The 15806-nt window shown below is 41.4% G+C and overlaps 1 protein-coding gene across 3 annotated transcripts; it reads left to right on the top strand.

Annotated features, from left to right (window-relative positions):
* Positions 1-1956: 1956 nt before the first annotated feature.
* On the top strand, positions 1957-15490 carry lsr (lipolysis stimulated lipoprotein receptor). Of its 3 annotated transcripts, XM_054782827.1 has the most exons (11): positions 1957-2167; positions 5033-5362; positions 7032-7151; positions 7564-7620; positions 9646-9792; positions 10757-10960; positions 11074-11133; positions 12492-12608; positions 14027-14318; positions 14393-14834; positions 14917-15490. In XM_054782827.1, exons 1-11 carry the CDS (start codon positions 2089-2091, stop codon positions 14950-14952), a joined length of 1884 nt encoding a protein of 627 aa, XP_054638802.1. In that variant the 5' UTR covers positions 1957-2088; the 3' UTR covers positions 14953-15490. The 3 variants fall into 3 exon arrangements, with proteins under 3 accessions (XP_054638802.1, XP_054638804.1, XP_054638803.1); XM_054782829.1 differs by lacking the exon at positions 11074-11133; XM_054782828.1 differs by lacking the exon at positions 7564-7620 and having other exon boundaries at positions 1962-2167.
* Positions 15491-15806: the final 316 nt, after the last annotated feature.

Below are 15806 nucleotides of genomic sequence, written 5' to 3'. Positions count from 1 at the left end.
GTTGGCCACTCACACTAAATGCAAGTTTAGTCTTCAGACTAACCTCGCACAACAGGTGTGCTTGATCTTAGTCATAAGGACTCGGGTATGATCATTTTTAAACATTCTGTGGATATCATACCATACCTGAGTCATAAGGGCTTTACATGGGGGGCCGTGGGGGATATGTAGACAAACAACCACCACTAGACTACTAAATCATTTGCGGTTGCTTGCAAATATAAAAAAATACGTTTCTTTTTTTGTTTACCTGAATTTCAAATGAACCCCCATATGGAGACAATGTTTATATATTATTACATATTATATTACATATTATTCCTGTGGTTTTTGTTCAAATATATTTCTATATCAGAAAAGAGGTTATTTCTATTTCATAACACAAACAAAAAAAATAATCAAAATGTGAAATGATTTTAAAACTTGTCTCTTTTATGATTCATATTTTGTACAGATGAGAGCATAGTGAATTGTATGAAAGTAAGAATAAAAGTAAAGGATCATGACCATGGATTTTAGTGGAAAAAAGGGATGGGATATGCAGTTCAAATTAAAATCTCTTTCTACAGGAGTAAAACTATCATTGCTATAGGGGAGTGCTGAGCCAGGGTGCACAGTAGAATTTTGTCCCAAAGGCAATGAGAATTGGAAGGGGAAAAAGTACATTTAATATAGCAAAAGATAGAGAATAACGTATCAAATGGTTTTTAAGGGACGAAGGTCGCGTTACTTGAAGGAATGGGAGAATCTCCCCGCTTTTGAATGTAAAATATAGATGTTCTGCGAGCCTCTTCATCTGCTTTGTACACTATGTACGCTGTGCCAATGCAGTCTGCTACGTACGAGATGTGAGTGGTAAGATGGCTTCTCTGTGGCTTCAGCGGCTTGCACGGGCGCGTGCGACGTATAGTCTATCCAGATTCTTTTCGTACAGATCAGTGACTGTATTGTACTGCGGATCAGGATGATGTTTACGATTGGCTGGAAGAAGTCACATGGTGCTACCACTTCTCTGGTGAGACGTGCCTATTTAAATTGCCGACAATGTTTCCTGAACCCATATAGGCGATACTGCAAATGTTAGTATCAATTCGATACCAAGTGCATATAGGGCCGGTATTGCCGATACCAATATTTTTACGTTTAAAATGTTCAAGCTCCTTGAGTGATGTTGTGGGTTTTCCTTTCATTTGTTCACCCCGGTTATACTCAAAACACACGGCAGACATTTTAGATTTTTTTTTTATCAACAAATGTGAACAATTTACAATATATCGGAATACAGCAATAGAGGCAACAGAGATCAACAAAATAATCAAATGACTCCCCTATTCCCTTTTACTGCAGGCTGTTCTTCAAGCAAAATGAAGTCAATAGAATAAAAGAAGTAAATAAAAGCTACATCCTTTTGTCCCTCCAAACAAAGACACAGGTATTTATATATTTATATTTATATAAACAAAAGAGAACAGAAAAATATCGATCTCATCCTACGAGCCAATATTGACATTGCGCTTGGCATCGGCACTGTCGACGTTTGGATCAAGTCGTTCAACTACGCCCCTGCACCTTCGCCTAAATGAACGTAAATGTCAAAATGTGTCATGTTCATATCCTACGCGAATGTGGATAAACTCTCACCACGTCGACCATTCGCTCGGCAAAAGAAATGGAAGCATGTCCGACAAACTCCAGAAGAAGTTGAACATTAACAAGAATGTTTTGATAACCTTGATAGCCAACTGGGTCATACCACTTCACAGAGCAGGGGACGTCAAGTTAGTTTTCTGGCTATTTACGTCACATATTAGAAGACTGTGTCGCTCACGAAAAGTATTTGGGCTTTTACAGTTGTGTCCTTTTCGTATTATTTGGGAACTTTGTTAAATTACTCACAACCCCCGGAAAAAAGCACATGAAGATGGCGTGTGTCCACCCAACATGTCCGAGCATTCACCTGCAGCGGGCGTGATGAGTTCAGGTACTTCCCTCTTTTTGCCGAGACGTGGGGCGTCAACAAAATGGAGCCGACCCTACCTGGCTGAGGGAAATAGTGTGTTAAATTCACCGTGAAGTTGTTTTGTTGACATGTTTTCATTGAGAAACGAGAGAAGACCTCGGTTGAAGATGTTTTGGACGATAATGATCGCCGCCGCTCTGGCAACAGGTAAGAAGAAAGGCCTTGCTTTCGCCGTCACCAGGGTGGGTCCTCTTCCGCCTCACCAGTCGGCCATTCTAGAATTTTTAAGAGTCATATTTCCTGTCTTTCCTTGCTCATCGTTATCCCGGTTTAGGCTGCTTTTAAGGATATGACATTACAGTGTGTGGTTAAAACTCAGTTCCAATAGATTTTTATGAAGTGAATTAGAGTAAATATGGAACGAATGACGTTCTGAAAGGTTCCAGAAGACAATTCCAACTGGAATGTGACCTTACTTTTTGCAACTAATCAATATAAAACATTGGTGTAGTTAAATAAATTGAGGATCACTTTTCTATTTGATTTAGTGCGTTGCTAATTAGAGTTATTCGCGTAACATCAATTTGCCATTTTTACTATCTTGGGCTATAGTATAATATAATGTACGTATACCTTAAAGGAGTTGTTCCCAAAGTGCGGCCTGGGGGGGCGTTTGGGGCGTTTTTTATTGGCCAGCACGACATTGTATAAAACAGTAGAAGTGGGTAAAAATAGAGAAGAAAGGCACAATGTAAAGACAAAAAGCTGAAATGTTCATACTAATAACTAATAATACCACAAAGCATCCTTTTAAAATGTTTTTTTTAACCCTTTTTACAAAGTTAAAAACAATACAGTTGGTCTTTGTTTTATGGCGTTCTGTGTTGCGACGTTTCGTGGTTTCATATGCACAATAAATGACCACTTCTCAACTACTCAATACTGTTAATTGTCTTACTAAATTACCAATAGTCGGAAGAATACCCACGCGGAGTAATACGTAGTCACATGACTACACTGAAGGAGAATATCACTATTGTTCTTTTTAGTTAACTCATTCTATCCCAGCCATTTTTCAAAATTCAACCTCTTCAGTAGGGGCCATTTTAGATCATTTTGACTGATCTTTCAAGGCATACAGAATATTGTATTCTATGGGTATATAAACATGGAACCTACCAACAGGAAGATTAGACTCCCGTCTTTCATCAGAAAAAAAAGTTTGTTTGTACGTTTTTCTGTTCTTTAGTAATCAGCAGTAGAACAGAGGTAAGTTTCAGGAAAATATCAGTTCCCGACTAAAAAAGGGAGAAACCAGCTTCATTTCAAGCATAACTTTCACTTTGACACAAATATTTTGCTTTTGTGACATCTCAAATATCTAAACAACTATACCAACATAAACAACACAAACAAGGATTGTTTTACATCCAAATAACAATTTATTTACAAATATAACACCATCAACTATTTACAATTTTCACATGTGGAACTGAACTATGTGTGCATACGTGTGCATTGTTTAAAATTTCCCTACAATGCGTAACATTTTGCACGCTACACTCCTCCGCGATCTCTCACTTCCTCCTTCCTGTCATGTGAGTTGTCCTTTAGCGTGATCCCAGCCGAGCTCTTATCAAATGCAGTTCTGCCACCTTGTGGCTGTTTTTATGGCAAAAAATTGCTCAGAAGTGAAATGCATTAGTGGAGTCTTGCATCATTACCTCTTTTTACCTCTTGCGCAAAAAGCTTTAAAAGATGTATAAATATGTTGTTAGGATCAGGTGTTCGGGTTTATTAAATTGTATAAATACGTCTTTGGTATTGAATGAGTTAAGTTTATAACTTGAACCTACATACTGTCTCCCAAGACTCTTCTGGTGGCTGCGCGTCAAAGAAGACATAAAATTAGACACGGTAAAGCACTCGGTGGTCCATCATGAAGAATAAAGATTGTATCCTTGAACAAGTGGAAGGATCTGCTCCTATGAAATGGACAGTGATAGCTAGGCATGGGCTGGTATGAGATTCTGACGGTATGATAACCTTGGTCAAAAATATCATGGTTTTACGATTATATATTACAGGTCTAAAATGTGTAATGTTGAAATATCTTTATTAAAAAGACAAAAAAACTCAAGTCAAAACCTTATAATAGAACACAAAATTGAAACATATGTATTTAAAATAAATGGCAAGAAATAACTGAATTATTTCTAAATATGTAAATAATAGTCATAAGCAAGTCACAACAGCATAAATATTTTTAATTAAAAAAAAATACAAAGCTAAATGCAATCAAGTGGCTCAAGAAGGTCACAACATGAGTAATAAGAATTTTTTTTGTAATGTTACATTATTATTTCATAGAGGTGAAGGTGCAGGTCACACTTTTCCACAATGGTATGTTTCTGGGTCATGTGATTGTTTTTAGCAACTGAGACGTTAAGTGGTTGTTGCTTGTTGTTCAGTGGAGAGTAAACCCTTAATGCCACGTATCCTACGCTCCTGTCGACAACAGTACGGCTAACGCCAGTGCTATCCATGCCCGACTTAGCGGCCTAGTAGTTCTTGAGATTTTCTCCTCCCAATAAGCCTGTCTCTCCCTCTTTTGCAACACCCCTTCCAGTGTTCAAGACGACCACGGGGTAACAAAATGTATTACCCTTTGATTTAGTTATTGTATTTACTGTATTTTATATTACCTTCATTTGTTGTGTGTACAGTGTGAGTGACTTAGGTGTTAATTTAGCTATCATTTAGATATAAGTAAAAGTCAGTTTACATCACAGTCGTAGGAATGGAACACGTTAGTAACCTGAGTGCGTGCTAACCACTCTGGCACAGTGAAGCTCAGATGTAAATCCATCCATCTATCCATCCATCCGTCCATCCGTCTTCTATGCGGCTTATCCTAAATGTAAATCCTTGAATTCGAGTGACTCATCTCAGACTGCCTCAGCATGCAGAGATGATTGACATGGCGACTGACTCATCGCTCGCTCTCAGTGATACTGTGAATGTTTTTGTCATCAAGCAGAAACTCCTTACGTAACGTTTCTGTCCTTCCAGACTTGGCCATGGCCGTGTCGGTCAGCTCTCCTGTCAAGAGGTACGTGGTCATCCTCTTCCAGCCTGTCACCCTCACCTGCAACTTCCAGACCACCGCCACGCAGCCTCCCGTGGTCACGTGGCGCTACAAGTCGTACTGCCGCGACCCCGTCCAGGCGGCGCTCAACCCCAGCAGCGCCGACAACATCCTGTCGCAGAACAACCCCAACTATGATCCCAACATCGAGTGCGCAGACAGCCAGCGCACGGTGCGCATCGTGGCGTCCAAGCAAGGCAACGCCGTTACCCTCGGTGGCGAGTACCAGGGCCGCAAGATCAGCGTCATAAACAGTGAGTAAAAAATAATGAAAAAGATGCTTCTTTTACCAGTAGAATGCACACTCAGTGGCCACAACACCTGCACAAATGATCAAATCGGATAAACGAGTGGTATTATGTTTGCATCAAGCAAAGAATGTTAGCATCTTTTAAGTGTCACTAGTTTGCAAACTATCATAACGCATTCACCGCACATAACTCTAAATATAGTCATATTTCTTTACCAGTTCTCTTTGACACAGTATTCATTATGTCGGTGTGTCCAAAGTACGACCCAGGGGACATTTGCGGACCGTGGCAAGATAAAATCAAAACATAAAGGGGAAAAAAGTTGTAATCTAATGAGAGAATAATGTTGTGTGTTTATATACAGTATTATGAGGAAAATAGTCATTTTAGTAGCACAAACTTGAAATATTAATGAAAGATGTTTGTTTTTCATTTTAAAGTCGTAATATTATGAGAAACAAAAAAAAAACAATGACTAAAGTTGTCATTTTTGGAATTAATATAATGTAAGTCAAAAATGGTAAAAGTCATAATTACGAGACAAAAATTTACAAGAACAAGCTTGAAATACAAATACAACTGCTGTAATTTTCCGAAAATAAAGTTAAACTATTAAGAGAAAATAGTTGTATTCTAAGGAGAAAAAAATTACTAAGATATAATGAGGGAAAATAATAATATAATAATTTAATAGCCTATAGTTAAAATTTTAAAATTTGTTTTTTTAATTGTAATATAAGAAGCAAACAAAACAAAATAAAGTTGCATTTTTGGAAAATTAGGTTGGAGAAAAAGTTGCAACATTATGGGAATAAAATCATAATATTATGGCAAGAAAGTTGAAATATTTTGAAAATTTAAAGTGATAAAAACAAAAAAAAATTGGGAAAAACGAGAATAAAGTCAAACTAATTTTAAAGATTAAAATTTGACAAGATTTCTTGTTCAGAAAAAAATGTCTTGTGGGCACTATAGGGCTGGTACGATAATAAATTAATTGATTAATCAGACAATAAATGAAAATTAACTCGATCATTTTAGTGGTCTCGGTATATTGCCATGTGCATGCGTATCTGTTTTCTAGTCTCTTGCCTCTAAATATGCAGAAAGAGTTCACTCTATGCATTGGTTGCAGCACCTTGGCACATTTGTTTCACAGAACAACGGCATGAACAGAGTGAGCCCTCTTGTCAGTCATACAGTCTTTGTCTCGGTGGGTGGAGGCGGGGCCACGAACTAGCATACACACAGAGTGCGAAAGAGTGCAACATAACATATAAAATAACTACACTGCAATATACTGTATTGTCAGGTATTTGTATATTTTTTGTACGTTGTATATTTTTTCATTGTACTTTTCCAGTAAAGTTGAAATCTCGCCTCATCTCGCAGACCCAATCTCGTGTATCCTCGTCTCGTGACACCCCTACTGTAAACACATAACATTGACGTGTTTTTTTGATTGTGATATTTTCAGATGGGGTTCTTACAAGCTAATCATTAGTAAAAAAAAAAAAAAAAAAAAAAATCAACAGGAGGACTCATTGCTACACGGCTCCCCCTACAGGTGTGATGTGTGAGTTGCTTAGTATCCACGCTGCTGAGTACAAACAGGGAATTCATGTGCTAAGTGAGTGCAATCAGTGTCTCCGGTTGTCGTGCATTATTTCAGACGCCGACCTGAACATTGCACAGACGGCGTGGGGAGACAGCGGCGTCTACGTGTGCTCCGTCATATCGTCCCAGGACCTCACTGGCAACGGAGAAGACTACACGGAGCTGATTGTTTTGGGTAAACACCATCATTTTTCACGCTCGTCTGCTCCTTACATGCTGTCACTCACCTTTCTCTTTGCTTTGTCTCCTCGTTCTCTTGCTCCTCCCGCTCCCACACAAGCACACTGCATGGACAAAAGTTTTGAGACGCATTTTTTAAATCGACAAATGAATGATTCAGGGGTTGTAGAAAGTCTTTGGATTTTCCTGTTCTGTTGTGGAGCTGGAATAGCCATGTGGCCCAATACTTTTGTCCATGTAGTTGCAAGCAAATGTTGCAGACAAACTTGACAGGATCTGCAATAAAAAGAGCGTGTGTGTGTGCAGGTGTGGTCCCTCCCGACCGGGTTCTACCTAGACAGACGTGAAGAGAGTGCAAAGGAGAGCGCACATTATGGAGTAATTGTGCCTTTATCTTTCTTTCACAGAGAGAAAGTCAAATGCTACTGACCTGCTGCCTGGCATTGACTTACTGGTTATGGAAGGTAGTACAAGCCCTCTTAGATTTGAGTGGATTTGCTGTAGTTGTGTTTGGAAGCTCAGTGGGTTTGAGCGCCACAGTCGGCGGGTTTTTAACATTTTTCTTCTCAATGTGGTTCAGAAAATCCATTTCCGCACTGTTGGCAGTTAAAAATATACGCTTAGGCTACGTTCACACTGCAGGTCAAATTATTTGTTTATTTTTGGGCTCATAAGTGACCTGCGTCTGATTTTTCTTCATGTCAGTGTTAACAGTACAATTCATATTTTTTTCAAATACGCCTCGTTTGTATGTACCGTAATCTCCGGTGTATAAGCCGATGCTTTTTTCTTAAACTTTGAGCCCTGCGGCTTACACAGCGGTGCGGCTAATTTGTGGCTAAATTCTAATCTTCTTTACTTCAGAACTACTAATAATCGTTTAAATACTGTGCCGCTCCGCAGGTCAGTGAGGAAATGTTATCTCTGTTTTTGGCAGGAGCCAATCACGAGCTATCGGCGCACTCACAACGAGCTTGTCAACCTGTTTGCAATCGCCGGAGGTCATTACTCGATATAACAGTCATCTGTCATCTTACAAAGAACACTAAACTCATCACACAGCAACCTAACACCTATAATACCTGAGAAATATACAAACAAGTACCAATACGAGTTTAAAATGGAAAAAAACCCCAAGTATTTTAAACTTTTCCCTTAATGCATTGCATCTGAGCTAGGCATTTGTTGGTGCCTGCAGAGGTGCTGCAATGATGTCGGCCTCCCTCTGGACTGCTCTGCCTCCCTCTGGTGGACAGAGGTGGCATTGCAGCTCCATCCATCCATTTTCTATGCTGCTTGTCCTCCAATGAAATGCTTTGCTCAGATGCAATGCATTATGGGGAAAACTCTCACAGGATGCCACCTTTTGTGACGTTTGCTAACCAGCAGATGTGCAATTTATACTAAAATGAAAGTTAAAACATTGTTCGAACTGGAATTGTGAAATGCAGCCACCTGGAAGAATGTCTAGCGATGCTCAATGGAGGGCTTTGAAGTGAGGCTTGCTTGCTAGCTAGCTAGCACCTACCTGCCTGGAAATACATAGTGCGTAAAAGCTGGCTAAAAATTGGCTGGAGTGCTCAAACTTTGCAAAAGTGCAGTGCAACCATGAAGAAGCCATGGCACATACAAGAATGTATTCATGCAGACACATTTGGTGTAAGAACGCAAATAGACATGTTAGAAGCATTATTTTCATGACCTCTGACACTGAGAGAAGCTTTCACTGATTTTCGATCGTCGTTATTTTATGTCTTCATGCATCAAACTGTGTACATTCACACAAATGGAGCAGATCATTTCAACCACATGCTCCGTTATTCACTTTAATCTCCAAACTATTGCACACACACATTGGATGTGTATGTGGGCATAGCTTACGCTTGGACAAGCTACAGCTTGGTTAATGTGCAGCTCACATTATGTAAATGAAGCGTTGTTGCCGCTTTTGAGGTTTTTTTTCAGAAGGCTTACGCTACCCCACCCCGTCTGCTGCCGTTTGTGACGCTTTAAATATCCTGAATAATTTCTCTACCTTCCTTATTTCTGCACTTTCTTCTTTTCCTTTCATTTCTGCGTCCCAGCACACATCTCCAAGTCATTAGGTCATGTCCTTATTACTCTTCTCTATCATCTCCGCTGCTTTCTCCGTTAAGCCACAACTTCCCCGCCTTGTTGTTGTCTTTTCTTTGTTTGCTTTAGCTGAGTTGAAATTATGCTTCGTCTGGCACAAACAAGCTCAACCAGTTTAACAAAAGGCAGATAGCTGTAACGAATGCTGAATGATTACCTCTGCCAGTAGCGTCCCCTACAGGGCATAGGTAATGAGACTCAACTGCTGCAGCAAGGCATTTTTGGTTGTTTCCATCGCTGCAATTTATTTTCGTATCTGCTGAGTTATCCTTATGTGAAGAGCCACACTGTGTGAATGTAACGCCGATCACCAACGTGTTTGTACGTTAACGGCACATGGTCTTTCTTCTCTTCAGATTGGCTGCTGGTGGTTGTGGTGGTGCTGGGCTTCCTGTTGCTGCTGCTGCTGATTGGCATCTGCTGGTGCCAGTGTTGTCCTCACACATGCTGCTGCTACATCAGCTGCCCCTGCTGCCCCGACCGATGCTGCTGCCCAAGGGCGCGTGAGTACCATGCAACTTATTCATAAACATCTTCATACACTTAACGGAAAAGTGCACTTTTTGGGGAATTTTGCCCATCATCCACCATCCTTATGTGAGACATGAACACATGTCTTTCTCTTTTCTTTGCGTTTTAAAGACATAAAAACAGCTAAAAGGAGACAGCGAATTAATGCACATAATGGGACACGCCTGCTATTCAACCGCCTTCAAAGACCTGCAACAAGGTTTTTGGGTTTTTATATCCATGCTGTGGTAGCAGGTCCAATATGTAGCGTTACCTTTCGCTAGTGGCCTGAGGCATTGTGAGCGAGTGTGTGGTGAAGCTAGTCACTACCCTGCTAGTAGCTAGCCGGTGTCGTGTGGCGAGGTGTCACTACTCCAGTAACGTAGTTCTTTGCTGTAACAATGTTGCGGGCAGCTGTGGATACAGATGTAGATTACCACACGCCAGTGAGTAAATGAATAATGGGTTAAATTCATTGTGAAGCGCCTTGATAAGCTCTATATATAAAAATCGGATCCATTATTATTATTATTACTAACAATAATAACAGTGTTGCTGTAGCTTGGTTAATATGCAGCTCACATTATGTAAATGGAGCATTGTTGCCGCTTTTTGGAGGTTTTTTTCAGAAGGCTTTATAGGCAGAATACGTGTGTCCCATTACATGCATTCTTAGCGCCGTCTTTTTTGTTGTTTTTAATATCTTTAGCACACACAGAAAAGAGAGAGCCGCATGTGTTCAGGTCTCACGTAAGGATTGTGGAAGATGGGCAAAATTCCAAAACAAGTACACTTTTCCTTTATAGTTTGGATTACTTATACATATAAGTCGGGATAGCCATGATTGGCGCTTTATTGGTAAAGGAACCACACTTGGTAACTATAGTTGGTGTTCAAAATAACACAAAAATGAAATGATATACAGTATTCTGATGTTCTATTTCTCTCACGCCGCAGTCTACGAAGCAGGGAAAGCTGTGAAGAAAGGCGTAGCCAACCAGTACGCTTCCACCCTCTACGCTCCCAGTATGTACGCCCAGCCGGCGTACGCTGGCCAGCTCATGAACCAGCCCGCCATGCCGCTGCTTCCTCTCCCTAAAGGAGTGGGAGTCCCGCCCTCCCATAATGGTTATGGTCGCGAATACGATGGCTCCAGCTCTGGTGAGGGGGGGAAAAATCCTCTCCATGTAAAAGAATTTGACTGTTGTTGGTGTGTGTTAAATATGCCGTGTGTGTGTGTGCGCGTGTGTGTGTGCGTGCGTGCGTGCGTGCAGTGGGTCAGGGCTCGCAGGTGCCTTTGCTGCACGACCAAGATGGTGGTGGCGGCGACCACAGTAAGTAAATGGAATGGGAGTATTTGAACAGTGGAAGCAATAGGATGGCTCTGTTTCAGGGCTTTGGGACATTTGGGACATAGTCGTCTTTCCTTTGTCACCGTTAATTGGTTCCAGACCAATGATAAGCGAATTTGCACAAAGTAGGATTCAATATTCATAAATGGAAAATCTTCATATTTAGAGAATAGAAAACCTGTTTATGACCTTCTAAAAACATTTTTTTTAACATTATTAGAGCCCTGTAAACATGAAATAACAGCCCTATATGGGTAATACCCCTCGTATTACCTAATATAATAAACATCCATCAATTTTCCATGCCGCTTATCCTCACTAGGGTGGTGGGGATATACTGGAGCCTATCCCAGCTGACTTCGGGTGAGAGGTGGGGTACACCCTGGACTGGTTGCCAGTCAATTGCAGGGCACATACGGCACATACACACAGGCAGACATTCACACTCACATTCAAACCTATGGACAATTCAGAGATGGCAGTTGACCTCACATGCATGGTTTTGGAATGTGGGAGGTAACCGGGTAGGCAAAGAAAAGACACACACGGGGAGAACATGCCAACTCCACACCGAGATGCCAAAGTGGACACTCGAACCCAGACCTTCCAGATCTCCTGACTGTGTGGCCAACATGCTAACCACTCAGGCACCGTGCGGCATATAGTAAACATGAGAAGCAATAATAAGACATAATAACCGTTAGCATTGGGGAAAGTTCCTTGTTGTTGTATCTGGCATGTAATGTGGGTCACTTGATGGATATATTCATGCCAGCTTCCAGTTTATTTATTGTAAACATAATGGGTTTGAAACTCTGTGGAAAAGAAGGACAATATAAGCAGCCAAAACCGTACACGTTCCACACAGAATAGTATGCCATAGTCGACCACGAAACAGCATTTATTCATTCATTTTTGAAATAACACGATGCAAAAAGAAGTTATGCAAATAGTTTTGTAGTAGTAAAACTTAAACACCATAAAATGTGTAGTGAATCTTAAAGGAACACACACGTCTTTCTCTTTTCTGTGTGTTCTAGAGATATAAAAAGAGGCAACTAAGAATGCACGCAATGGGGCGCACCTACTCCGCCTTTTAGGCTTTCTGAAAAATACCTCCAAAAAGCGCCAACAAGGCTTCATTTCCATAATGTGAGCTGCATATGAACCACATTGTTGTTGTTATTATTATTATTGTTGTTGTTATGCCCAAGAAGTACGTTACTAGCGTAGTGACACTTTGCCACGCCACACCAGCTAGCTTGCTTTTGGACTTTTAAAAAATGTTATTGTTTGTTGAGATTACGTTTGGAGACATGGTCTTTTGTGTTCGTCGCCAGCTCGGAGTGGATATCGCATCCAGGTGGACCCTGACGGGACCGCCACCCGCGCTATCTATTACATGGAGCGAGAACTCGCCAACCTGGACCCAGCCAGACCTGCTAACTACAATCGCTGTGAGTGACTTTAATGATTTAGTCTTTTTTTTTTCTTTTTTAAAAAATGTAAACGCTATTGAGTTAACACCAGAGTCTCTTTTTTTTTTTTTTTAAGTTTTGTTGTTAAATTCCATTTTGAAAATGTGCTGAGGGCCAATTAACAAACAATGACGGTCTGCAGTTTGGACACACCTGAGGGTTAGGCTAACCCTAACCCCTAATGTTTTCCCAAAATGTATTTACAAAATAACATCTTTTTTCTTTAATATTTTAACTCTGTGCTACTAAAATTAATGAAATTACTTTTCCTCATTATATTATTCTTGTCAAATTATGACTTTTTCGTCTGAGATTCTGACTTTTTTTTTCTCATAATATTTTGACTTTATGCTTGTCAAATTACTGCAGCTTTTTAAAAGTATTTTTTTCTTGTTAAATTATATTTTGAAAATGTGTCAAGGGCCAATAAAAAATTGTCACGGGCCGCACTTTGGACACCCCTGGTTTACAATACATTATTCTGCAGGCCAGTTAGACTGGTGTGTGGGTGTGTGTGTGTTTTAGTAACTAAAAAAAATTTGTAAATATCATTTATGTCAGTAAGTATTGGAAATTGAATGAGGGGGAAAAAACAAAGAGGAGATAGAGTGACTCTCTCTGTAAACAAAGTACACTTGTAAAAGTCAACAGGCGAATACAAAAAATCAAATATAGGGACATCATATCTTAAAAAACATACCCACAGAGGGTGTAGGCAGAAATACGATGCATTTTCAACGTCTGATAGAACAGGGGTCCCCAACCATCAGTGGGCGGGGCTGAACCGGGCCACTTAAAAAAAAATACATTTATAAATAACTACATCAAATTTTAGGTAAATGCACATCAAGTTGAGAAATACAGGCCATTATTTTATTTAAAAAATAGTGTAGTTACAAATTCCCATAGTTTTGTGTGTTTGTTGAAGGCGGTGACTTTGTTAGACGGTCCTTGAAAGCACCATTGTGCATTGTGGGAATGCTTAAAGGTAAGATTTGATGATGTTATTGAGTGCTAATGTGTGTAATTGTTTGTTGGATTGGTGCACAACCTCAAGTTAATTCATGCTAGCACACTGCCTTTTACCACAGACATCGAACAGCCATGGAATAATCTTCTCTCTGAAAACCAAAGTCCAGGCTGATAGTGGCGGATGGTGGCTCTGTATTCATTTAGTGCTTTTAATTTGATGTTGTTCCTGTCTTAGTTTTACACAATACATCATAAATAAGGCATATTAGATCGCTCTAATGTAGGGACCCACCCCGTTCTGCTTGAGATTTGTGGGGGGAACACAAGCCGGTCTGTGAGTCAAAAAAGGTTGGGCACCACCCACTAATATTTTCATTAAAGAGCCATGCAAAAACAGCACTGATATTGTAAGTTTGTCCTCCCAGTGGACAACGTGAGCGAGGTCACGTCGCTGCACGACAGCGTTGACCCGCGAGGCCGTGGTGGTCGCTCCCAGCCGCCGCCGCTAGCCACCGTCTACGACGAGGACGAAGCCATGAGCACCATCAGCAGCGTGTCGCAGCACGTCCACCGCCGTGACGACCCCCCGCGCCGGGGCTACATGGGGGAACGTGTGCGCGCCCGCTCCATGGACAACCTGGATGACATTGGACGCCGCTACGGGCGTGACGACTATCCGCCTCACCGCCGCCCAGATGAGCCCAGAGGAAGGCGAGGGTGAGTCGCTGCTCTTTGCGTGTCCAAGTGGCTGCCATGTTGAAATCATCCACCTGTATGCCCTGCCTCCTCAGCTCCGATGACGGGTGGAGCAGCAGTGGCCACACCGGCTACGACCGAAACTTTGATGACCGCAGACGCCGTGACTATTCCCCTGATGACCGGCGAAGAGGAGGAGGGGGAGGATACGGTGCCCTGCCAGGGAGGCGCAGCCGCAGTCGTGATGACCTGATGGACCTGGAGAGGGAGCGTCGGCCGGGCGGCGGACGCGATAGGCGAGACGACTACGACGACAGCTTCCTGCGAGAGGCCATGGAGAGGAAGAGGCTCGGCGAGCAGCAGAGGGCCCGCAGCCGCGACCGACTGGACAGCGAGGAGGCGGGCAGGGTACCGCGCGGACCCCCGCCCCTACCTCTCAACCCCCCCTCCGGACCCAGTAGTCACTTGCAGCCTCTGCCGCCGCCGTACAGTGACGATGAGAGCGTGACATCGTCGAAGAAAAGCAACCTGCGCAAGGTGAGTGGCGGCAGGGCAAGCTGAGCTCTGATTGGTCGGAAGAGCCCTGACTCATTCTAGTTTGTGTGTTGTCCTTTTCTAGAATGGAGCCGTCAGCCGCGAGAGCCTTGTGGTGTAAAGCCGACCACAACGGGACGCACTGCTGCAACTCGGTACCCCCCCACCAAAAAAAGCTAAATATTAAGATTGTACAGTTTTTCAAATATCCTCCTAATTTGTTGTGCTGATTTTTTAAACTCTTCATTTAATTACAATTGAATCCAAACATGTAAGTCGTGTGTGCGTGCGTGTGTGCGTGCGTGCGTGCGTGCGAGCGAGTGTGTGTTGCAAATGTTTTTGTGCATTTGTATGTATCAAACATTGTGGCTGCCACAAGTGCCTTCAGACTGTACAGAACATGATGTGTAGATGTTTTACTTTCACTTATGTAGTAGATGATGTACAAGTATGGGGGTGTGGGGGGGTCAGAGGGTGTACTTTGTGTGAGTGTGTTTAGTAACAGAAAACTTTGCTACTTTTTACATCATTTTTTTTTTTTTTTTTACCAATGTTAACAATGTATTGCACAGCCGACAAGATGCCGACAAGATGACGCAACTATGAAAACGTCTGTGGTGACATTATCAACTTTTACAATAAAGCTCTACCCTGCTTGGCCCGCCGTGTGTAGAGCCGCGTTTTGCCACATGAGGGCACCAGTAGCGAAAAATGAAAGGGTGATACTTTGCTACTTTGGTATTTGTGTAGTATATGCAGTATATACGTAGTACTTTATATACTGTATGAAATGCAGTACATGAATCAAAATGATTCATACCCTTGTTAATATTTGAGATTTTTTATTTTTGTGATGAAGTGAATGCACTTTGTCAAGTTTGTTTATAATTTATATGTGACCAACCAATCAGAGAATAACAATACTCAATTTAAGACTTTTAGGGGTATTTTATTTGTGGATTTAAAAAAATGTCA

This window comes from Dunckerocampus dactyliophorus, chromosome 7, assembly GCF_027744805.1.
Source record: "Dunckerocampus dactyliophorus isolate RoL2022-P2 chromosome 7, RoL_Ddac_1.1, whole genome shotgun sequence".
Classification (NCBI taxonomy): Eukaryota; Metazoa; Chordata; class Actinopteri; order Syngnathiformes; family Syngnathidae; genus Dunckerocampus; species Dunckerocampus dactyliophorus.
Note: the sequence above shows the minus strand (reverse complement) of the source record. Positions and strands in the feature narration are given on the sequence as shown.

Bases quoted from the DNA above. Each gene is read 5' to 3' on its own strand.
- lsr (XM_054782827.1), top strand. From the start codon at position 2,089: ATGTTTTCATTGAGAAACGAGAGAAGACCTCGGTTGAAGATGTTTTGG. The intron at 2,168-5,032 runs GTAAGAAGAAAG...CTGTCCTTCCAG, and splicing joins CGCCGCCGCTCTGGCAACAG to ACTTGGCCATGGCCGTGTCG. The intron at 11,134-12,491 runs GTAAGTAAATGG...GTTCGTCGCCAG, and splicing joins TGGTGGTGGCGGCGACCACA to CTCGGAGTGGATATCGCATC.